The 24,971-nt window shown below is 40.2% G+C and overlaps 1 protein-coding gene across 1 annotated transcript in view; it reads left to right on the top strand.

Moving 5' to 3' along the window:
- RALBP1 (ralA binding protein 1) overlaps positions 1 to 24,971 on the top strand; it is a 211,957-nt gene that overhangs the window by 162,125 nt on the left and 24,861 nt on the right. The window contains exons 7-9 of the mRNA XM_069216586.1: positions 1,693 to 1,803; positions 15,822 to 15,943; positions 16,892 to 17,015. Coding sequence (XP_069072687.1) covers positions 1,693 to 1,803; positions 15,822 to 15,943; positions 16,892 to 17,015 — 357 coding nt within the window. The remainder of the gene's footprint in view (positions 1 to 1,692; positions 1,804 to 15,821; positions 15,944 to 16,891; positions 17,016 to 24,971) is intronic.

The raw sequence follows: 24,971 nt of genomic DNA, 5'->3' as shown, positions 1-24,971 counted from the left end.
AAGCAAAACCTGTATTTGCTCCATTTGGACACTCTTATCCTACCAAAGGGAGGGAAGGTTTTAAAGTCCAGGATCTGGAGACATATTTTCTAGCAGCCCAAGGACATTTTATTTGACGGTGTATCACTCAGATTGCAGACTAACATATATCGTCCTGGAGAAAGAGCAAAATATGGGAAGACTCTTGGCATCCTTGTTACCAGTGGCCCTTCTACACCCCAGTCACTACTGCTGCCACATCCTGGGCCCCAAAGAGGATGAACCTTATGGCAGGGCTCTCTGTTTTGTACTTTCCACCTCTTCGACTTGCAAATAATACCCCTTCTCCCTTTGATGAAGGAACTCAACGGTCAACGTCTTCTGTTGAGCGTGGGGCACACAGAAGTTTGCCACTTACATCCTAATGGGACTTTTTTGTCTCATGATCAATTTCTATATCACAGCAACCGGTCACCCCTCGCAACCTATACATACATGAGGCTTTGACACACTGCTCTGGAGAATATACTGGAGTTTCCAAAAGAACCACAGGAGATGGCCCCATTGACATAGATAATTAAGCCCCATGATGCAACAAGGTGGGGGGGTTTCTTAGTTCTATGGGGTGATGGTGGGACTCCTTGAGTGTGACTCGCTTCTTCATAAATGAGCCTAGGAAAGGGATCTCAAGGTGAGATGCCAGCAAATAAATGGACATAAACTGCAGCTTATACTGCTGATCAGTATGAATTAATCGATGCCATTAATGTCTACATTTTAAGTTCCTACACCAAGCCTATATCACACCTCATGAACAACGCAAAATAGACCACTCTGGATCCTGTAACTGCCCAATATGTGTAGTGAAATGGGCAGATTTGTTTTCTTCAATTTTTCCATCTAGTCTCGATGTGCCCTTCTACCAGTCAGTTTTGCACACGAACTGCATGCTCATGGATATGACAGGCAGCAAACTAACCACTGATCCGGAGCTAGCCCTCTTTATTTTCAACTTCTCCCTCCCCACATCTGTAGATATATTGCTGTGGCATTATTACTTGTCAAGCAAAGGATATTAGGGGCCAACTCAAAACTTATCTAGCACATCTTGACTTAGACTGCTCTACTGCCCTGACTACATCGCCCACAGTAGATGCACGGGACAGCTCAGAATGGCCACCCATATTACTTAAAAAGAAACCAGCTGGTTTCTTTTCCACATGGTAAACCGGGTATGAGCTCATTAACATCTTGGAGTTCAGCGACCCACTTCTGGTTTTTAGAGATATTACATACTTTCTTATGTGTGTTACAGATTTCTGCATAACTTACATGTACCACTTTAACCGTTTTGTGCTATATTATGTAATGTCTTACTGAAATTAATAAAGTTCTTTATAGAAAAACTCACACTTGTCCATGGAATGGCCACAGGGCAAAACTTCCTCTTGATTTGTAATGCATCCTGATTATTTATTAAGGGATTGTGAATATTGTGAAATATTGCCTATTTAGTATTAGTGTTATTGTTACTGTATTGTCAAGGTTATTACATTTGAAAAAGCAAATCCTACAGTAATGCAATTAGGTATGCATTCGTCATTAGATGTTCATGTACATCTAATGAAATAATGAATCCTATCATGCATGTGTGCTTGCTCCTTTTACTTGTGTCAATGTAACAATATTTTAACATCTGCCTTTTCTCTGCAGGAATGTGAATCAAAGATTGCTCAGGAGATTGCCAGCCTTTCGAAGGAGGATGTCTCCAAAGAAGAAATGAATGAAAATGAAGAGGAAGTTATTAATATTCTTCTTGCTCAGGTCTAGTTCATTCTTTTCTTGCATTACTAATAATTATTTTGTATATTTAAACTCTCAAGTGCCATGGCAAACTCAGTACTGTTTTATAAGAATATCTGTCAGTTTCTGCCAGTCTTTCATTTAATTTAAATGTTGCAGTCAGCAAGCACATTACTATCTTAGATCTAAGTGTCGAGGGGCATTGTTCTTCTATCAAGGCGAGACATATTTGCTAAAATATTCCTAGAGAGCTCTGGGATGATATGTTCCTGTTCAGATATTACTGTAGAAATTATAGGGGTCAAGAAATAATTTCAGAAGCCTGATGGCTGCAGAAATGTTAATTTGGTAGCAGCAATATCCAGCTTTTCTTCAGTATTGAATCTTTCATAGATTCATGTGCTCGAATCTTCCCCGTCGTCGAGGTAGGAGTCCATCTGTTATTGTAACTAGTAGTAAATTCCATTGCAATTAATGGTGAATTCATTCCCTTCTTATAATATCTGCATAAACAGACTTAATGTCACTTAGAGAAGATAAAGCATACGCAGAACTCCCAAGTTTCCCACGTACATGGCGCAAGTAGGTAATCAGAGTTCAGTATCTTCTTTGCATTCTTGAAGTCCTTTTAATCTGTTATGCATTGAGGCCTGCGAGTAAGGGAATGCAATGAAGAAAGGTGGACTGAATGAGCTACTCACTCATGCACCTCTGAAACTTGGAAGCTGTGTATGTAAAACAAGTTATTTACCTGTACACTGGTTTTCCACTATTGATATCTTTCATAGACTTACATGCTTGAATCATTCCTGTTGCCTAGGTGGGAGTCCCACGGTCATTGTAACTAGTAGTAAACTCTATTGCCTTATACTGTAAATTACATGTCCCATAGGTTTTATAGCAATCTATGTTGTTTTGAGTAGAACCAAAGTTCAGTCAATCAGAGATAAGCTTCTACCTCATTCCTCCTCACCAGTGATTCCACACCTCTGATTTCTTATCTCATGTTGTGTGAGCAGGAGTCTCCATGAGCACTGCCCAGCTATTTTTTTCAGAACTTGATCCTGTCATCTTTGTGAACTCCACGTCATCTTTGCTTCCCTTTCTGTGAAACATTTTACTGCTGGTAGCTTCACCCTGACAGACTTTTAATATGTCAGAAAGTTCAACGACAGGTTTATTCCGACTACGTAAAACCTGCGGTAAAATCTTTTTTATTTTCCTGAGGATCCTCGTAAGGCCTGCCTGTTTTGTCTGTACCCACATCACAAACCCAAACCCTGCAAATAATGCAGGATATTTTCAGCAAAAACACTGAAAGAGAGAGAGGCAAGACTATTACTATGTCTTTGGAAAGAGAAAGTGACTGAAACTTCAGTCTCTGGCGATGGAGGGCCCTCGACTACTTTGAAGAAGACACTAAGGAGCGGAAGGCTTGGTAAGGATATCACTGCACTTCCTAATAAGTTACATAAAATGCCAGGCAAAAAGATGGTCAGAATAGGAAAAATGTAGTTCTTCAGCGACTCAAAGTTCATCAAAACAAAAAACATTGGGTTCCGAACCATCTACACCTTTTGAAAGAGCATTAGCCTCTACAGACATAAAGAAGCCTACCTCAGAGTTTTCTCAAAAAGCAGGCAAGTCGCTGATAGACGGTCAACTACACCTTCGACAGCTAAGATGTTTACATCTGTGACTTGTATGTCTATGGCATTGTTGACGGTAATGCTATGATTGATGATGTCCTAGTCAATGGCAAGAACGTCTGCGTTGGTCTTGTCATCAGCATTGATGACGGCTGCTCCGTCATCAACATCGTCGATGGACATACTGTCTGTGTCACTATCGACGATTGCTCCAACGTCGCCAGTGAAGGTTTTACCTCTGGCGATCAAGACATTATCCTCGAAGATGGCCCCATCTACAGGCCTATCGATGGTCATTTCTGAACCTGTTTACTGCCAGATCAAACCTCACCAAGCAAAGTGTCACCTTTGCATTCAGTGCACCTTTTAGAGAAGAGAGGATTGGAAGAAAAGGATGACGAGGGACCATTTAGGAACACAACCGGTCCATGACAGCCACATGTTGAATACCAAGATTTATGAAGAAGAATTACAACAGGACGAATCAGCATATCTACAAGACGATTTCTCGTTTAAAGATAGACAACAAGGTAGAGAGAAAGAGTATGAGGAGTTCAACCCTTATGAAGAAATTATTGATGAACAACATGCATTCGAACCAGTGATGCAGGTCCCTTTAGCTCTGGTGACAGATTTTCTTTCAATGTTACATGACTATTACAAAAGATTTCCTGAAAAGGGAACTACACCAATAAAACAAATCAAAAATGCTGCACAACAAGTAGACATTTCCTCCTACCAGAAAAGCCAGTTAGTACAGCATATGGACACATCACAACCAAGACAGTTGGAGACAACTACTAAGCATGATGATTATGTTGATCATGGTGATGATGAAGAAGGACCTGAAGAGGCTGAAATACCTCAGGATCAAGCACCAAGCCCATGAAGTGAATGGGATGATTATGTGACAACTATATCGGCCCTTCTGATGCCTCCTGCAGCTAGCTCACTGCCACATGATATAGGGGGATTCCATGCTCTTTTAGAAAGAGCTGCCAAGAAGTTTAGTGTACCAGTCTTGTTTCAGCAAACGCACTGTTTCCTGTTTGACTTTAAGAAGTCAACCAAAAAATCAGTCAGATCCATACCAGTTGTCGACATATTTGGGCTGAGTGCCTTAAGGTCATGACGGATCCTGCTATAGTGGCAGCAGTCCTCCCTAGAAGTGATAAGAAGTACAAGGCACCAGACAGTTTGGTTGGTTACCCGAAACCAGACCCAGTTGGTATGCAAGCAGATCAAAAATCCCGACTAAACCTTGTTCAGCTCCTCTTGACAGGGAAGGCAGGAGATTAGATAATATAGAAAAGAACTTCTCTGCCATGACAGCAATCACCATAAGGACATCCACTGCTTCTGCTATACTGGGCAGGTAAGACCATAAGATGTGATCAGACTTAATGCAACTCCTTGATTCTCTGCTGGAGGAAAAGAAACACGAAAATAGAGCTATCCTTCAAGAAGAGGAAAAAACATCCTCAGAAATGTTTGATACTGCAATGGATGTAGCCCTCATTGGTTTTAGACAAGTGGCTGGAGCAGCAGTATTGAAAAGGCATGTTTGTAAAAGGCAACTTCATTTAGACTTTGAAGTGCAGTCAAAAATGTTAGACATGCCTTACAATGGAGAGGCCCTTTTTGAGAAACACATTGATGACACATTACAGTCAGTCAAGGCTAACACTAAAATGGTAAGGTCGCTTGGAGTGAGTCAACAGAGAAGGTTTCAATAAATTGGGATGGTAAGGAAAGTGGACAATATTCCTTTAAAGGAAGATATTAGCCTCATAGATATCAGCCATACTGCCACCAGCAAGAGGGATACAGTCAGCAGTTCTGTCAGCAATTTCGACCTTCAACGGCACCAGCTTTCTCCAGGCAAGTAGGTAGAAGAAGAGTGGCTACTGCACTGAAAGGACAGGAGTTTTCTAGGAGACAGTGACAATACATTCACCCCCGTCGCCTATCTAGATTTAGCTCCCTTGAATTTAAGAGGCACTCAGCAATTGAAAGTACCATCTCTTCTAACACATGGGTCATGAACATCATTCTGTACGGACACACACTAGAATTTATTCAGAAACTGCCTTGCAATCTGCTCAGCAGGAGGTCTTATCAACATCTTTGTCTGTAAGGGGCGGAAATACAATCTCTTATGCTGAAGGGAACAATAGAAGAGGTCGCACAAGATTGCAGAAACACAGGTTTCTACTCCAGCTTCTTACTGCTGAAGAAGAAGAATGGAAAACGGAGACAAGTGTTAGATCTAAGACAGCTCAACAAGTATCTAAAAAAACAGAGTAATTAGGCTACTAGATATTCATCACACATGTAAAGCACAGAAGGCAGTTCAGATTTGAGGTGGCTGGATGTCACTACCAATTTAGAGTCCTACCGTTTGGATTCAAGTCTCCCTCAAGAACATTCACCAAGTGCATGGCACCAGTAACCGCTTACCTGAGACAAAATGACCATCGGGTATTTCCCCACCTAGACGATTGGCTAACAAAAGCAACTTCGCACCAGGCTGTGGTGAGTTCTTTAGAGGCATGCCTTCAGCTTTTCAAAAACCTGTGTCTCAAAATATAGACAAAGAGAAATCATGTTTAATTGCAAGCACAAGGATTATGTTTCTCGGGGAAGTTCTGAGCACAAAAATTTTCTAGGTGTATCCTACAAAAGAAAGGACTACAAAGAGCATTAGCATCTACCCTATCAAGAAAAAAGTCCACTTAAATCAGGTGCTACAAATGATTTTTAGGAATGATGGTATCAGGCATTCCTCTGATTCCAAGCTGTAGCTTGTTTGTGAGGCCACTGCAAGTAGACAAACAGTGGACACAAGATAAGGGTTCTACGTGTAACAAAAGAAATGGTACCGGCTATGAAATAGTGGGAGATAGAGGGCACATTTTAGTCAACCTTTTAAACCAAACCACCAAGTTGTGTGATAACAGATGCTTCCATGGAAGGTTGGGGGAGCACATCTGCAAGACTTGGAAGAGAGTGGCAAGTGGCAGACGAGGAAAAGAAGCAGCACATACATTTCCTAGAGCTGAAAGGGAAGGCCTTTGTGTTCTGGACTTTCTTACCAAGACTAAAGCAGTTGTACATCTTGATTTGAACGGACAACACAACCACAATGTTTTATCTAAGAAAGCAAGGTGGAATGAGATCACACCTGCTGTCCAACGAGGCACAGGTCATGTGGAAGTTGGACCTCCTACACAAGGTCTCCATGAGAGGAGCATGTACAAGGCAAGGAAAACCAGTGGGCGTATGACTTAAGCAGGTCTCAGAAAGATTGCCACTAACGAGAGCTCCCAGAATATGAGATCAGCAGAATATTCAATAAATGGGGGCAGCTGAACAATGTTTTAGCTCAACAATAGGAGGCCTTTTGAGCCTATACATAATGCAGACATCAAATATCTTACATGGAAAACAGCTACTCTCATAGCTCTTACATCTGCAAGAAGAATCTGTGAAATACAGATCTTATAGTTCAGAGGCCATACTTGCAACTCAAGAAGGACAGGGTTATCCTACGTGCTATTCCTCACCTTCACCTGAAAATGCCTTCAGATTTTCACCTCAGTTAACCTACTGTCTTAAAGCCATTCTTTCAAAACCCCTCAAATGAAGCAGACAGGACTCTCCATTCTTTAGATGTTAATAGGTGTTTATAATTTTATGTAGGAAGAACAGAAACTTTCAGACAATCTGATCAGCTCCCTGTTGCCTTTGCACCTCCATGGAAGGATCAGGCAGTTTCAAGCGGTGGTATAGTAATATGGGTGTCTGCCACCATAGCTTTCTGTAACGAAAAAGCAGGAAGACCACTTGAATTCAAGGTGCACTCCCATTCAACGAGAAGTGTAGCAACCTCTGCAGCTCTCTTCACAAGTGTATCCTTGCCAGGCATATGCAGAACGGCCACATGGGCAAACACATACATTTACTAGACATTACTATCTAGATGCAGCAAACAATAATAATACGGCGGTGGGGCAAGCAGTTCTTCAATTTGTTTCAGTGAGGTGAGCTCGTGCTGTTCATTTAAGAAAAGTTACTATTTACTACAATTGTTTTATGGATATAGATCTGTTTATATTTGTGTATCTATTTGTATTTTTGTGTGGGTACACACACACACACACACACATAACACATCACACATCACACATCACACATCACACATCACACACACACACACACACACACACACACCCCCCACCCACCCACCCACATTTTGAGTAAAGTTTTTTTTTTTCTTCTTCAAATGATCACTACTAGCTATTCAGATGCATGTGAATCTATGAAAGGTTCATTATTGGAGAAAAAGCCCTATTTTTTTTTTTTTTTTTTTACCTGTACACTGTGGCTCTCCAGTATTGATAGCTTTCACAGATTCACATGCGACCCTCCCACATTGACTCTTAGCCATGTCCCCCTCACCCCCCCCCCCAACCCCCCTGCCAGCGCTGAGCCCTTTTTTAGCTATTTGGGGTAGTTCGTGCTTAGGCCTTCATAACTTTTTGTCCTCATAAGCTGTCCACAGCAAATTTGCGTCCTTTTTTTTCCAACATCCTAGGGATTCTAAAGGTACCCCTGGAGGAGACCAAGAAATTAGCCAAAATACAGCTACAATTCATTTTTGAAAAAGAAAATGGGAAAAAAGGGGTGCCGAAGAAGGCTTGTCGTTTTTTTCCCTGAAAATGGCATCAACAAAGGGTTTGCTGTGCAAAAATCACCGTCTTCCCACCTTTCAGGAACAGGCAGACTTGAATCAGAAAACCACATTTTTTGAATTTTACTGGAACATACTTCATTTTTACTATTTTTGGTGCTTTCATCCTCCTTCCAGTTAGTGGCATGAATGGGTGTGAAACCTATACTGGATCCCGGAAAGCTAAGCATTTCTGAAAAGTAGACAAAATTCTGAATTCAGCAAGGGGTCATTGGGGTAGATCCTACAAGGTTTTCCTACAGAAAATAACAGCTGAAATAAAAATAATATTGAAATTGAGCTGAAAAAAAACAGCTATTTTTCGCCACGTTTTACTCTGTAACTTTATCCTGTAATGTCAGATTTTTTAAAGCAATACACTGTTGCGTGTGCTGGACTCTTCTGGTTGCTGGGATATATAGGGCTTGTAGGGCCATTAAGATCCCTAGGTACCCAGAGCCAATAAATGAGCTGCACCTTGCAATGGGTTTTCATTCTATACCGGGTATACAGCAATTCATTTGGTGAAATATAACGAGTAAAAAATAGGTATCAAGAAAACCTTTGTATTTCCAAAATGGGCATAAGATAAGGTGTTGAGAAGCAGTGGTTATTTGCACATCTCTGAATTCCGGGGTGACCATACTAGCATGTGAATTGCAGGCCGTTTCTCATATAGATGTCTTTTTTACACACTGTCTTACATTTGGAAGGACAAAATGTAGAGAAAGCAAGGGGCAATAACACTTGTTGTGCTATTCTGTGTTCCCCCAAGTCTCCCGATAAAAATGGTACCTCACTAGCGTGGGTAGGCCTAATGCTCGCAACAGGAAAGGCAACATGGACACATCAGATTTCAATGTAAAAATGTGATGTGTTTTTTGCAGAGTGCCTAGCTCTAGATTTTGGCCTCTAGCTCAGCCGGCACCTAGGGAAACCTACCAAACCTTGTGGGGCTCTCACCAGGTTCCGTTACCCAGAATCCTTTGCAAACCTCAAAATGTGGCCAAAAAAACACTTTTTCCTCACATTTCGGTGACAAAGTTCTGGAATCTGAGAGGAGCCACAAATTTCCTTCCACCCAGCGCTCCCCCAAGTCTCCCGATAAAAATGGTACCTCACCTCCATTTAGATAGATATATCTATCTACATATATATATATATATATATATATATATATATATATATATTGTTTTAGTAGTTGTATGGTATTGATAAGCTGAGGAAAAACTCTGAAACTGCTAAAGCTATGGGAGCCTTACTAATTATGCCAACTGGGGGTAATTTTTGTAGGCCACAATTTAGGGGTGGTTTCAAAACATCATCCACCGAGCCTTCCACCTCACAAAATAAACGAGGAACACACTTTTACAACAGGGGTTCCTTCAGAGGATCCTATAGAGGCTCAAATAACAGAGGGAGGGTAAAGCGTCAACCTCTAGAGGGTTTCCTCCAATACAAAGCAGTGACTTTCCACAAATTCCCACAGCACATACCTCTCCACTGGGTGGGGGGGAGTGGTGAGATTGCCACATTTTTATCCCCAATTGTCCAATTATCCAGCATGGTTATTGTCTAGAACTCATTTCCACTCCACCAAATATTCCTCTTCATGTTCACAAGCTGTCACAAGACCATCTCATTCTCTTAAAAGAAGAGGTACAGTCCCTTCTTCTCAAAGGGGCTATAGAACCAGTTCCCCTGTCTCAACAAGAGTTAGTAGTATATTCACTATACTTCCTTATACCAAAGAAAGATGGTTCCTTAAGACCAATTCTCGATCTCGGGCCTCTCAACTTGTACATACTTTCAGAGAATTTTCATATGGTCACTCTGCAAGCTGTTATTCCCCTATTACAGCAAGGAGATTACATGACAGCAGTAGATCTCAAAGATGCTTATTTCCACATTTCCATTCATACAGCACATTGCAAAAATCTCCAATTTGTTGTTGCGGAAAAGCATTATCAATTCAAAGTTCTACCATTCGGGGTAACAACCGCTCCCAGAGTATTCACAAAATGTTTAGCGGTAGTAGCTGCATTTCTCAGAAGGCAATACATTCATGATTTCCCATACTTGGACTACTGGCTCATGAAAGCCAGTACCATCCAAAAATGTCAGGAGCATACTCAGTACACAGTAAATCTTCTACTCACTTTGGGATTCACAATAAACTACCTCAAATCCCATCTTCAACCCGCACAGATACAGTCTTATCTGGGAGCAATTCTCAATACTCACTCAGGATTGGCCTATCCCAACCAAGCAAGGATTCAGGCTTTTCAATATCTCGTGGCTCAATTACACAAGAATCACACTTACACATTGAAACTAGTGATGCAACTATTAGGGATGATGGCCTTGTGCATTGACCTTGTTCCTCATACAAGACTACACATGCGTCCATTACAGCAGTGTCTGTCTCGTAAGTGGTCTCTGCCACAGGGTCATCTTCAGAATCTAGTGTTTTCGGACCGCCAGACGTACCACTCTCTGCAATAGTGGAATCCCACCAGCCTTTCAAAAAGGTGGCCCTTTCAAGACCATGTGCTTCAGATCACTCTCACAACAGATGCATCACCGATGGGTTGGGGAGTTCACCTCAACTACCTATATAAGGAAAATGGGATCCCATTTAACAAACCTATCACATCAACTACCTGCAGTTGCTAGCAGTCTTCCTAGGCTCAAAGCATATCTAACACAAATCTCTCACAAAGTGATTCTAGTCCGTACAGACAAAATGACAACTATGTATTACTGCAGAAACAGGGAGGGACACACACTCATCTCAATTGTCCCTTTTAGCTCAGACAATTTGGAAGTGGGTACATGCAGTAACTGGCAGAATATCTCCCAGGTATGGACAATCAGTTTGCAGACCTATTAAGCAGGATGCAGCAACAAGCCCATGAATGGGAAATTCACCCTCCAGTACTTCAGCAATACTTTTGCCTCTGGGGAACACCAGAAATAGATATCTCCACCACCGCAGAAAACTCAAAATGCCAAAACTTTGCATTCAGGTACCCATACCCTCAGTCCTAAGGCAATGCTTTATGGATGAATTGGTCAGGGATATCTGCTTACCCTTTTTTGCCTCTTCCACTCATTCCATTTCTAGTTCGCAAACTGAAACAAACATCACTCACCATGATCCTGTAGCTTCCACTTGGGCACTTCAACCTTGGTACACAACACTACTGGATCGGTCTTACCAACAGACCAGACCCTTTGACTCAAAAGAGAGATCAAATCAGACATCCAGACCCCAAAACACTCAATCTTGGGATATGGCTCATGAAGTCATAGAGTTTGGGTATTTACAACTTCCCCCTGAATGTATGGACATACCTAGGGAGGCATGTAATCCTTCAACTAGTCAGTGTTATGCTGCAAAATGGAAATGTTTTGTATGCTACTGTCAACCTAAACACATTGATCCTCTTAAAGCGTCAGTACAAGACATTGTGTGTTTATCTGCTACATTTACAAAAGGCAAATTTAGCATATTCATCTATTAGACTACATTTAGCATCTATAGCTGCTTACCTTCAAAACAGCCAACATATTTGTTTGTTCAGAATTCCTGTAATTAATGCATTCATGGAAGGACTTAAGAGTTAATCGACCGAGGGTTCCTCCAGCTCCAGTATGGAACCTTAGCATTGTCCTTACTAGACTTATGAGTCCACCATTTGAACTCATACACTCTTGCTCTTTGCAATTTCATGGAAAGTTGCGTTTTTGGTAGCTATCACTTCTCTACGACGTGTAAGTGAGACACAAGCTTTCAGTTTAGAGGAACCTTTTTTCAAGTACATAAAGATAGAGTAGTCCTTAGGACAAACCCTAAAGTAGTTTCACCATTTTTTTTTTTTTTTTATTATTTTATTGAACGACAAAATAGCCATTGCAACACGTAACATACGACCATTGAGGACCCGTTGTTAATCAACCACTCAGAGTAGGAGTACAGAACAATCCAATATCTAATAAACATCACAGTCATACATCCCCCATAAAGTATACAGCAGAGTGGCCAACCCATCGCCATGCCTCCCTCCAGGGCATCGTTAGCAGAAGGATCAATTCCTGCCCGTGTAAGCCCCCCACCCATCTCAAATTATCTTCCATTTCCCCGGGCACCCCCTGATATCATCGATTACTTTTTCCGCATTGCAGCACCAGTCCAGGTCCAACCACCACTCCTGAAGACTAGGTGGGGACTCAGCGCCCCACAACCGCACTATATTACGCTTGACGACTATTGCTGCTACTGCCAACCATGTTGCCTGCTGCTTCGGCCAGTGTTCCTATCCCGCTATATTCAGTAGCAGCAGTCTGGGATCTAGCAGGACTGCCCTTCCAAGGACCTGAGGCGCCTCCCCGGCCCCCCCTGCCAGTAAGTCTGCAGCCTGGGACATGCTCATAAAATATGGTAGAAGGTGCCCTCCGACCCACAGCGCCACAAGCACTGTGCATCCTGAGTCCAACCCATCTTATGTGTCACCACTCTGGAATAGTATGCCCTGTGAAGAATCTGGAGCTGGATCAGTCTGAACCGTGCCTTAATCGCCACCACCCTGGGACCTTGTCTCGCCGCTCCGCGGTCCTCGTCGGAAAGTGCACCCAAATCGGACTCCCATTTGGCCCGTAGGGCAGTCATCGGATCCAGTGAGTTATTCAGTAGTTTCTTGTAGAGCAAGGATATGGCCTTCGACTCCAGGGGCTCCTTCAAATGATGGTCTTCCAGAGGGGTCGCCTCTGGCAACTGCTTGTGCTCCGGAACATATTCACTCAAAGCATGCCGCAGCTGCAGGTATCTAAACTGTTCTGTTCCCGCCATTTAGTAGTCTTGCTGTAAGTCCTGGAACGTCACAGGAGCCCAACCCTTCCAGACATCCCCCAGGGTTTCGATCTCCACAAGCGACCATCTTCGGAATCCACCCAGGGTCCTCAAATCCCTCAGCAGATCACTGCACCACAGGGGAGTCCGCTCTGTCAGGATGGAACCCCAGCCCAGATAATGGGTAGCATCATAGTTTCACCATTTCTTATTAACCAATCAGTTGAACTACCTGCTTTTTTTTCCCCCCACAGCAAGACTCAAACGCTGAAAGAGCTCTGCACGCACTAGATGTTAAACAAACTCTTATGTATTACATTGGCAGGTCTAAAAGTTTTAGAAAATATAAACAACCATTTCTAGCAATTTCAAAGCCCCACAAGGGCAATCTGATTTCTAAAAATGGAATAGCTAGATGGATAGTCAAGTGTATTCAGACGTGTTAACTCAATGCTAAAAGACAATTACCAACACATCCTAAAGCCGCTCTACCAGGAAAAAAGGCGCTTCTATGACTTTTTTTAGGAAACATTCCAATAGCAGATATTTGTAAAGCTGCACCCACATTTACTAAACACTATTGTGTAGATGTTTTAGCTCGCCAACAGGCAAATGTTGGCCAAGCAGTCCTTAGGTCACTTTTTCAAGCTACTCCAACTCCTACAGGCTAGCCACAGCTTAATTGGAGGGGACTGCTTTTCAGTCTATGCAAAGCATTACACATGCCATCAAACGGAAAATGTTACGTGGCCAGTAGACATCTGTTCGTGGCCTTTAGTGCTATAGATTCACATGCGCCCTCCCTCCTCCCTGGAAGCCTGAGTTCATTGTAGTAAAAAATATTGTGTGTGTGTATATATATACATATATATATATGTATGTGTATATATATGGGCTCCGAGAGGCCCTAATATAGCCATAAACACTCCCTTAAATACCAGGAGAACCAGGATACCTCCAATATGAAAATTCAATTTATTTCAGCACAAAATCCAACGCGTTTCGGCAGCAGCCTTACTCATGGATGCGTTGGATTTTGTGCTGAAATAAATTGAATTTTCATATTGGAGGTGTCCTGGTTCTCCTGGTATTTAAGGGAGTGTTTATGGCTATATATATATACATACACACACATTGCATGGACATCCTTTTTTATTTACTATCTATCTATATATACACTCTTTACCCCACCCACCAGTGGGAAAACAAGCTAACAAAGGACTCGATGCCCATGCGCACTATCACCGAGAGGAGTTGTCACTTGATCTTGTGATTCAAAAAGATTCTTCGAAGAAAAACAAATTGTAACACTCCAAGCCCAACACTAGATGGCGGGCTTTTGCAAAGCATGTGCATCTACAGCACTACATGCCATGAACAGATGTCTACTGGGTTAGTAACATTTACGTTTTCCTCAAGGATTTTGTGATTTAATTAATCCAACATGACCACTGTTTTGCTTGACTTATTCACATTTTAGCATTTCTTGTCTTCCCATTTTAGAGTGGAAATAAAGTCTGTTTTTATTTAAGAGACATACAAGCTAAAGTTATGTTCTACAGTAGTGAAGACTAGCAGAATGACTGCCTCAGTGCTACCCCCCTGATCAATATCAGGACAGACCATTGCAGTCTCAACAATCCTTTTAGTGAATAAAATATGATGTATTTTCTCCCATTTCAGACGTGTATCTTTTCAGAATCCTTATGGATGGGGACTTCGCTCTAAGGAAAATAATTTCCCGGATGAGGTGGATTGAATGGAAAATTAAACCTGAGCGCGGGATTGTGATAACTCCAAATATTAGAACTGGTTTCAAAATCTTCTACTCACTGCAAAAGGTCTACTGTGATTAAGGTCTAATAATATTAGAGACACCTGTGACTATTACAGTAGCTTTCTATTGAATAAGTGCTAATATTAATAGAACAAATCAATTATTTGAAGCAGAACTGTACCTAACCTGTTTTCACAACTTGAGACGGGTATTGCCAGTCGCTTTGGCATTGCTATCACCTCATCTAAATTCATCCTCATATTTTTTTGCTTCTGCATCAAAGTCCCCTGCAAGAAAGATTATCTGATCAGCTGCAGATACAAACTCTGCTTCTAGGAAGACTGTTCTCCATGCTGATGTTTTCTCTAGGCAGCACAGACCTTGCATTTACTTTGCCCCTGGAGAGGCAGCTTCAGAAGAACATGAAATGAACACAGTCAAAGTACAACTATTACCTTAAGTATGAATTGAACAACAAAAAACAGTAGTTGGTAGCACACACAATATGTCAAGGTTTATTTGGATCCCTCATACCATTTCATAGTTTCATTATTTGTCTACTTAATATTCCATGTTTTACTGTTTATTATTCCACAGTTTTCAGTGGAACCTAGAATGATGGTCTGTGCAACCTATATTGGGAAATGCTTGAGCGTTAAGAAAAATTAACTCTGTGCTCTAAAGTACCTACGGGCCATATGTATGAACACATTTCCCTATAGACATACAGTGGGTAAAAACCTTTGATACATCTGGCCCTAAATGTCTTACCTGAGCACAAATTGATTATGATGTATTCACATCTGCCTTTGTTTTGACCGCATTCTTGCATTGTCACTTTTACAGGCAGTATTCTCTCTGTTAGGCATTTGGAAGGCACATGTGGTCAGTGCTATGTCCGATTAAGACCATAATTTAGCAGATCTAGCATCTCTGTTTTCTGACTGCCATGCCCAGTCAAATTCATGTTTCTTTGCAACTCGAAATGCCATTGTTGCCTTATTAAGTTTTCTCAGTTGTTAATTGCAGGAGAATGAGATTTTAACAGAACAGGAAGAACTGGTGAATATGGAGCAGTTTCTCCGAAGACAGATTGCCACAGAAAAAGAAGAAATCGATCGTCTTCGAGCAGAGATTGCTGAAATTCAAAGGTAGAAGTCATACTGTGAATGCTGAGAATATTCTATTTAAGTTCCTTGATTTTTGCATCACATGCTTAATTTTACAAATGTATGGTAAGTAATTAGTGAAAAACAGTATGTAATCAAAGAAATTCTGTAGATGTTGAATCAAAGCTCGTTGCTTTTCTAACAAGCTGTTTGCTGACATACGGACAAGTGATAATTTTTACTGTTGTACATTATAAATTAGGAAAAAAGTTCATCCTTGACCCAGAAAACATTTTGTCACACCCACAAAGAAAGTGACTGGTGATCTTTTTTCATTAGAAGCCCTTTGCAATAATAATGATCACAAAGCAACATATCCAACCAGTCTTTGGCCACCTTAATTTTAGCAATGGAAGATCCAGAGAGTCCGAGGTATCCATTTTAACCTATTGTATTGCATTTAGAAGGTCTGATGTGTTTTTTTTATTACAAATAGCAAGAATTAATACAGTGCCTCAGAGATGGCAGACTTCCATTTGGCCATTATGCTTTTAATCAGGGACACTGTTGGGACAGTTCATTGCTGACGGGGTTAAGCAACACCTACTCTAGTTGCATTCCCTGATCATAGTTACATCTGAGCAAGTGGAGTTCTGTCTAACAGTTTATCTTTGCTATTGGAGAACTAGTCTTTGCTTGTTTGCGTAGCTCTTTTGTTTAAAAAATATGAGTTGCCGCTATGAATACATTTTGCAGAATATTGGTTACAAAAGGTAAAGTGCATATTTAAAACATTTTAAGAATATGTTTTTATTTTAATTAATTTATGAAGTTTATAAGAGCCTGACAGAGAATTTTAAAACATACATAACATAAAAGTCCATTATATACTTTAAAATGGAGAGCATAACAACTATTGAAATCTTTCTTTTTTTCTTTCAAACTTAATTTGTTTGCTGTGTCACTAAATACCAAACTCATTTTCCTTAGTCGCCAACAACACGGCCGTAGTGAAACAGAAGAGTATTCTTCCGAGAGTGAAAGTGAAAGTGAAGATGAGGAGGAATTGCAGATAATTTTGGAGGATTTACAAAGGCAGAATGAAGATTTAGAGGTGAGTTTTGAAATGGACAGTAGTTTTAATGAAAAATCGACTTCAAATTCTGAACTTTAAGGATATTATAATAGTTTGTCAATTTTTCATTTCCATTGTATCTTGGAAAAAATTGCTTTGTCAAGGTGAAACAATAACCCTTATTTTGTTTCATTAAATAATGAACTGATTTGATGTCTTTTTTTTCCTTGGTTTAGTTTAAAATGTTTAAAAAAGAATATCTGTGTCCACATTTACCAGCAGTCTTTCTGGATGATTTTTTTGGGACAAGGTAAGTATTTTGGGGGACAAGTCCTATTTTGGGGCCAAATTCTATCACTCAGTTTCACCTGACTTAAAATCTTATAATGCAAAACAAAACTGAAATATACATTAAACTTTCAGAAACGAGGGTAGGAAAACCAGCCCTAAGCTCAGGCTGCCTGGTTTCCACTAACCAAATAGTAGCAGAAAAAAGCTTGTATAAGCATTGCCCAAGGCCATTTTTTTGTGTGCTTGTATCCAGATGTATTTTTGTCTTGCTTCAACAACATTTTACATAGCGTTCAATGTCTACCCAGCCTGTCCTCCTTTTGTAGGAATGACATAAGGATAAATGTTTAGTGAATTAGTGCATAAAATAAAACAAGATATTTGCTTATAAAAGAGACATTTCAGGACATGAAGCACCCCACCTTCCAAGGAACCCCTGATCAAATGATTAACACAGTAAGAAGATTGTCTATCTCTCTCTTCTTTATTGCTGTCAACCTCTCTAATTCTGTCATCATTGAACTTTGTCACTACCTACCTCTCCGTCCCTACTCTTTTCTTTTCTATTAACATCTTTGTGTACATTGCCCATCTGTTACTCTGCCAGCCTCTCTCTCACACTGCCATATTGTAATTAATTATTATAATTTATGGCCCTCGAGAAAGTGAACAGGCAAGAATACTGAATAGGGACAAGGTCCTCTGTTTATTTCTACGACTTACATATGGTGATTCAAGGAGTTTATTCCAAAGTACAAATATGACAGAGTCTTCCTAATTCATTAAAGCTAATATGGGTTTTAGGGCACAAATTTGCAGAGCAAAGGGACTACAATTTAGAACATTTGTAAATATGAGATTAAGACAGATTCAAGATCATGTTATCCAGGGTGTTTTGATTGTCGTTTGGTATCTGGTGTTTGTTTAGCAATATGCACCAAGAACTTTAAATATATATTTCTAACAGGATAGATGCCTCCTCCACAAGGGAGAGAAAAATGTGCTCTCAGGACGTTTGCAGTTAAGAATTGAATTTGCATCCTGTCAACTATTAAAACTATAGTTAGATTTTTTTTAAAACTATTTCAATTGATTCATTTAATTGTTTTTTTTTATTTAATAATACACTTACATTAAATTTGAATGGAAAATTAAATTTGTAAACTTATGTTTCCAACTCTAAAAGTAAATTAATTGAATACATAACTTTTAACCCAGGTTTACTACAAGTCAATGAAATAAAAATATTAGTGAGGGTTGGACATTTTTTTAAATTGTGGAAAAATGAATGTTTACAAATTACATTGATGCCAATCAATTATTTTATTAATACACATTTAACTTGAGTTAAATTCTGTACACATTTATTTTGTTAGTTTTATGTTAATGTATATTTGAATAAGTAATCTTTATTAAAGTTCCCTGTAATGTCCCATAAGGGAGATCTCCACTAACAGGTGAAAAGTTATTTGTAAGTTCATTCATAGGGTGCTGGCTGTACTGCCTTATTTTGGGAGGAGGCGACTTCCTAGTCTTTTCCAAGCTATAATTTCCCAATTTAGAAACGGTGATTTGCAAAGGAGTGGTGTAATGTGAGACTAGGTGTACACATGTGTGTGAATTCATGTAAAATGAAAACTGAGAAACCACATTCCAAATAATGGAAAACCAATTTTAAGGAAAGACAGTTTTCAGGAAATGCACAAAAATGAAAAGTTAAAGGAAACAATTTAAGAGAAAGATAATTGTAAGGAAAAATCCAAAATTGCATTGTGAAGTTTGGCTGTGCTGAGGTGTTTTAAGGGGTATGGGACAGGCAGGGTTTAAGTGGAGAAAGGATTTTTAGGGTTTAGGAATGGGTGTGGTTAGGGATAGTGAGTGATTATACAGCTCAGGGATGGTGGATTTTTGGTGTCGAAAGGGCTTTTAAGCTTCAGCGAGGAGTGTAGGTTAGGTGTGATGACGGGGGTTGGGGGGCAGGGATGTATATTGATATACTGATTGTGAGGGGTCAGCGATCGATATGGTGTTTAGGTGTGGTGGTTGGTCAGCAGATTAAAAGCATATAAAGTAACTTTTTGAGTGTAAAAGATATTTAAAAAGATATCGAAATACTGACCCCCTGAAGCAAAGTTTTGCAATAAATATCACAGACAAAACTGTAAGAACTGCAACAGTTGCATTTAAGTTTAAAACCTGAGCATTCAAAGCCAATTTCGACCAAAACAACTTTCTGTAAATTGGTTTCTAAGAAAAGGTAAATGCCATTCATTCTGAAAATTTCCATTTAAGAGTTGAGATGAAATGGTTTCTCAGTAATGGTATTTCACGAAATTGTTTTTCTATAACATCATATGCAACTGCACATGAGTAGATAGGTTTATGTACATTTACTTTTGTGAACTTTGTCCATAGTGTGCTACAGAGGTGAGGGCATGAGAGAGGTAGAGATAGGTGTCTAAAAGAGAGGCGCCGTAGACAAAGGTGTAAAATAGAGAATAAAGAGTAGAGACACAACAGTAGGTGGGTAGGTGCAGAGAGATAGGGTTGAGGGCAGAGAGGTGAGAAGGAACACATATGTGTCAAAGATATGAGAGGTCTACAGTGATAGACAAGCAGCATACAGGTTTTCAATTAGAAGGAGAGTTGAGAACTGAGATGGAATGTATGGTGAGGGAATTTTCTTATTGGGAAGCTGGAGGGAACTGAGATAGAACATGTTGGTGAGCAAGATGGAATAGAGAAAGCTGAGAGGCAGGTGTACATGGTGGATATAGAGTTTGGAGTACATTAGAGGGAGTTAGACAGGTAAAATGAGTTAGCATGGTAGAGAGAGAGAGATAATGGGGTAAGAAGTAGAGATGGGTTAGGTAGGGGTAGATGGAGGTAGCAGGAGGGAAGTTGAAGAAGATGAGAGATTGAGTCTTTGCAATCAGTTGGGTGCATTGAAAGGTGAGGCTGCAAAAAGCTCCCTACTTTGCATCTGCATAAAAATGTCTCTGGGACTAGATATTGAGGACAGAACTAGAACTGGCTAATACTTGCAAATACTTAAAACGGCAACACATATACATTACAATAAACATTGGAAAGTCTATAGCAAAGTACTAAGCAGAAGAACTCTAGACTCCTACCATAAGAAAGCTACTTAACTTAATGATCTTTGTGGTGGATATTCTATCTGCATGTAGATTCATAACCTCATAAATCACCCCCAGGTGCCAGACTGATTTGAAGTTTTGCAACACCTCTCTTGCACCTACAGCTAGCACAATGGCTCCAAGTTGGCACCAGCACCTCCCCAGATGTTACACCATGGAGCCATATATAGCTCCACTCAGCACTAAAACATCAGTTCTCATCTTTTTCCCCCACTCCTATCAAGGTGGAGACAAGCCTGAGTGACTTAAAGGAATGCATGAACACATTATATCTAGCCCTGTAACCACTAGCACTGTAACCACTCAAAGTTGTTGATGCTGACAGGTCGTGAGGAATCTGCATGTAGCATATCCACCAGAAAAGTCAGTTACCGAAAGTAAAACTTTTTCTGCTGGGTACGTCTGCCTGCAAAGTCCTCACATCATGAATTAATACCAATGCAGTACCTCATTGAGTGGGTTTGAGGACAACGCAATTTGGCTGGAGAAACTCAGACAGACTCATGCCTCTTGACTGACAGAGAAGAAGGATGTCTCAAAAACCAAGTTAGATTGATAGTGACCCAAGCACCTGCAGAACATAAGGTAGCCAAAATCCTTACCAAACAGATGTACCGATAGGACAACAGCAAGCAATCTGTTGTGATTTTACATCTATAATTATGTTCCTTTAACTGAGCGGTGTCATCAGGTAGAACCTGTTGGGGACGGACATTCCAAGGCTGGACAGTTGGGAGAGACCGGAGTGGGATTAGCTGATGATGGTATACGCTTAAGATGGATGCTAATAAATGACTTGAGAAAAAAGAGTCTCAATGTCCAGTGGCGACGAGGATGGGATATGAACCCACGCATGCAAAGCACTTTCATGTACTACATGAACAGACGGTGCTTATCAAACTAAGCTGAAAAAGAAACTGCAACATTCTTATTTTAGTCAATTGTGTTAAGCTGCGATATTAGTTTTTATGGTATTTTAATATTTCAGTCATTTATGTTAACTTATATTAGAATGTTTTTTTACATTGCTTTTCAGGAATTATTTTGACATGTGAACCCACTCACCTCTCAGTATTTCTCAACCACCTCAATTTTTATCAGAACAAGGTGAACCCGTATTACCGTAGAATAAGTGGATCAATTTATTTGATTCCTATTTAATTGGTGTTGGTGGTGAAAGGTTTTCCCCTGAAAGGAAACAGGGCATTATCTTACACAATTTAGGCATTGAAGGAATGTTTATGGTAGTCTTGACTTAATACCAATTGATACTGCTGATGGAGAACCTAGGGATATTTTTGAAATGTTGGTTATGATACTTAAGAAGCATTTTGGAGCCCAAACAAATGTTGTCATTGAGAGAGACACATTTTTTATGAGAACGCAACCCAAAGGGGAAATTATGTTGTGTTTCTAAAGACTCTAGCACAAACATGTGAATTTGCAAATTTGACTGAGTCCCTAATAAGAGAGCAACTTGTGCGCAGTGCCAACAATCCAAGAGTACGGGAGAAGTTGTTAGCAAAAATCCCAACTTTACAAGAAGCAATAACCATCGTAGAAAGTATGGAACATGCTACATTTTGGGTCAAAGAGATGAGGGGTGCTGGGTCCAATCCTACTTCTACCTCAACTGGATCCACTTTAGCCACAGTTTCCATGTGTGATGATAATCCTGAAGAGGAGCTTGTACAAAAAGTAGCTGGACGGTTGAAAATTTGTGGCGATGCACAAAAAGACTCCAAAGTTAAATGTTATAAATGTGGTAATCTGGGGCATCTAGCGAATACCCCTAAATGCTTTGCTCGAAATGTCCATTGTAGGAATTGTGGGAATCTAAAGTTTGCAGGAATTCCAAAGTAAATATTGTGGATAAAATTCTAACAAATCAACAAATGATATTATGTATTGATTGCTTGAGTAGTGGTATTCAACAAGTTGAAGTCGGACCAGAGAGTAAATTGGTCATGCCAAAGTGTGACATTGAAATTGATGGGAACATAGTTCCTGTCCTTGCAGATTCTGGTTCTCCTTTTACATTAGTTGGTGATAAGAACTGGAAAGCAACGTTGAATTATCACCACCAGATATTAACCCAATAGGCCATAGTGGGCTAAAAATTGATTTGATTGGCTACTCTGTAATGATGATAAACTTCAAGGGGCGTGAAACAGTTGTAAAAATTTACATGGCAAAGCGTGGTGATAACCTTCTGGCTTGCCGGCACTAGAGGGATTTGGGAATCATTTTGGACCCAAATTCACCTGATTAAGTTTTGTCAATATCACATGTTAGCGATGACACCGATGCTGTGAGTGAATCTCCAGAATTATTTAGCAACAAACTGGGCTCATTGACAAGTTTCAAACATAAGGTCATTTTAAAATCTAATGCTGGACCTGTTGTGCATAAGGGAAGAAAGCTACCTCATTTAATGTTGAATCCTCTTAAGGAAGAATTAAGTAAACTACTGGAATTAGGAGTAATTGAAGAGATCGAGGCCTCAGAATGTTTGGCTCCTAAGGACAACAAATCAAAGATTAGTATGTGTAGGCCTGGCAGGACTCAGCCAGTGCATATGGGTGGATCGTCAACCTCTGCCAAATATTGGTGAAACCTTAAATCTTGCTCCATGAGGATTCGAGACACCTTACCTTCTTTGTCCCTCCTTTGGGAGCGTTTAGGTTTATCAGAATGTCTTTTGGATTGGCTTCTGCATGTTTCCAAAGAGTGATGAAGGAGGTACTCAAAGGCGTGAATTATGTGCTGTTCTTTCAAGACGATACACTGGTCTATGGAGAGGACATGAACAAGCATGATGTCAATTTGACAGAGGTACTCACAAGGTTAAAGGGCAGTGGTCTGACTTTAAAGCGAGAGAAATGCAGATTTAGAGTGGGCACAGTTTCCTACCTGGGTCACACCATCTCTGAAGATGGTATTAAACCCAAGTTAGAATTGGTTAAATCCATTACATCAGTGCCTACACCTACAGATAAAGATCAAATAAGATTGTTCCTTGGCCTTGCAGAGTACTACTCGAAATTCATTAGAAATTTTGCAAGTGTGGTACAACCTTTAAGATTGATGTTGAAGAAAGGTACAAACTTTTAATGGTCTCTAGAATGTGGAAAAGCTTTCAATATAGTGAAGAACCAGAGTATAAAAATGCCTACTTTAGGTCATTTTGATGTGAAATGGAAGACACTATTATCTACTGATGCCAGTTTGATGGGTCTTGGGGCTGTCCTTACACAAATAGTGGACGGAGAGGAGAGAGCGGTAGCTTTTGCCTCGCGTTATCTTAAAGGGACTGAAGAACGATATTCAGTGGTGGAACTTGATTCACTAGCTTGCACCTGGTTCATGAACTATTTCAAATATTACTTCTGGGGTCTACGGTTTGTACTCAGAAGCAATCATAGGCCTCTTGTGCAAATGTTTGCTTATAGAGGTGTTGAGAATACAACTCCCTGCATTAAGCTCATGGGATTTAATTTCCAAGTGGAGTATTTGCCAGGAATTAAATATTCTTGCTGATTTTCTTTCCAGGTCACCTATTAGAGATAATCGGTTGGATGACTAGGTTCCTATTTTTTTGTGGTTATGGAATCAGCTTTTGGCAAGTAGGAATGGGGTTCAGAGGCAGAGAAAGACACTGTTTGCAAGTTAGTATCTGACTGTGTAGTCGAGCATGGCCTAATTTGAGCAGTTGTTCAGATGGAACTGAGGCATTTTGGGATATTAAAGAAGAATTGAGTATCATTGAAGGTAATTTGTATAGAAATGATAGGTTGATCCCACCAGCGGTGTTATGTGGGAAGTTCATTAACCTTGCTCATCAGGGACATCTAGGTAGAAACCTTACCAAAGCCAGCATGAGTGAATGCTGCTGGTGGCCAGGTCTTGACAGACCAGTAGAAGAAGTTTTAAGAATTGTATACATTGTGCAAGTAATGACGAGTCTAGGATTGTGAGAACCGCCCCTTTGTCCCCTGTATGTGTTCCAGATGAGCAGTGGTCTAAGTTAGGGTTAGATTTGATGGGACCATTCAAAGTATTGCCACCTAATGAGAGATTTGTCATTGTCCTAGTTGATTACACCTCTAAGTGGATTACTCCCAGTTGCATGCCCAAAAACTGTGGTGGAATTCCTGACAGATGTTTTTGCCTCTGAAGGAATCCTTAAAATGATAATTACAGATAATGGAGTTCAATTTACCTCACTAGAGATGACGAACTTTCTTGAAGGTTTGGCGATTTCTCATTTCCATTCTGCCCTTTATGCTCCCCAAGTGAATGGTTTAGTTGAAAAAATGAACCAGTAAGTGAGAGAGCATGTGTACAAATTGATGTTGAAAATAAGCTGCCTTTAAAAGTGGTTCTTAGAGAGACGTTGTGGGCTCATAGAAAGACGCCTAATGCTGTGATGGGAATGTCTCCATTCCCATTATTGAAAGGAAGGTTAACTGGATCTAAATTAAACCTATTGTGGTTGTTTGTTGGCACGCCGGTCTTTGGTAAGTAAACTTACAAGTGGACG

Source organism: Pleurodeles waltl, chromosome 2_1 (assembly GCF_031143425.1).
Source record: "Pleurodeles waltl isolate 20211129_DDA chromosome 2_1, aPleWal1.hap1.20221129, whole genome shotgun sequence".
In the NCBI taxonomy this organism is placed as follows: domain Eukaryota; kingdom Metazoa; phylum Chordata; class Amphibia; order Caudata; family Salamandridae; genus Pleurodeles; species Pleurodeles waltl.
Note: the sequence above shows the minus strand (reverse complement) of the source record. Positions and strands in the feature narration are given on the sequence as shown.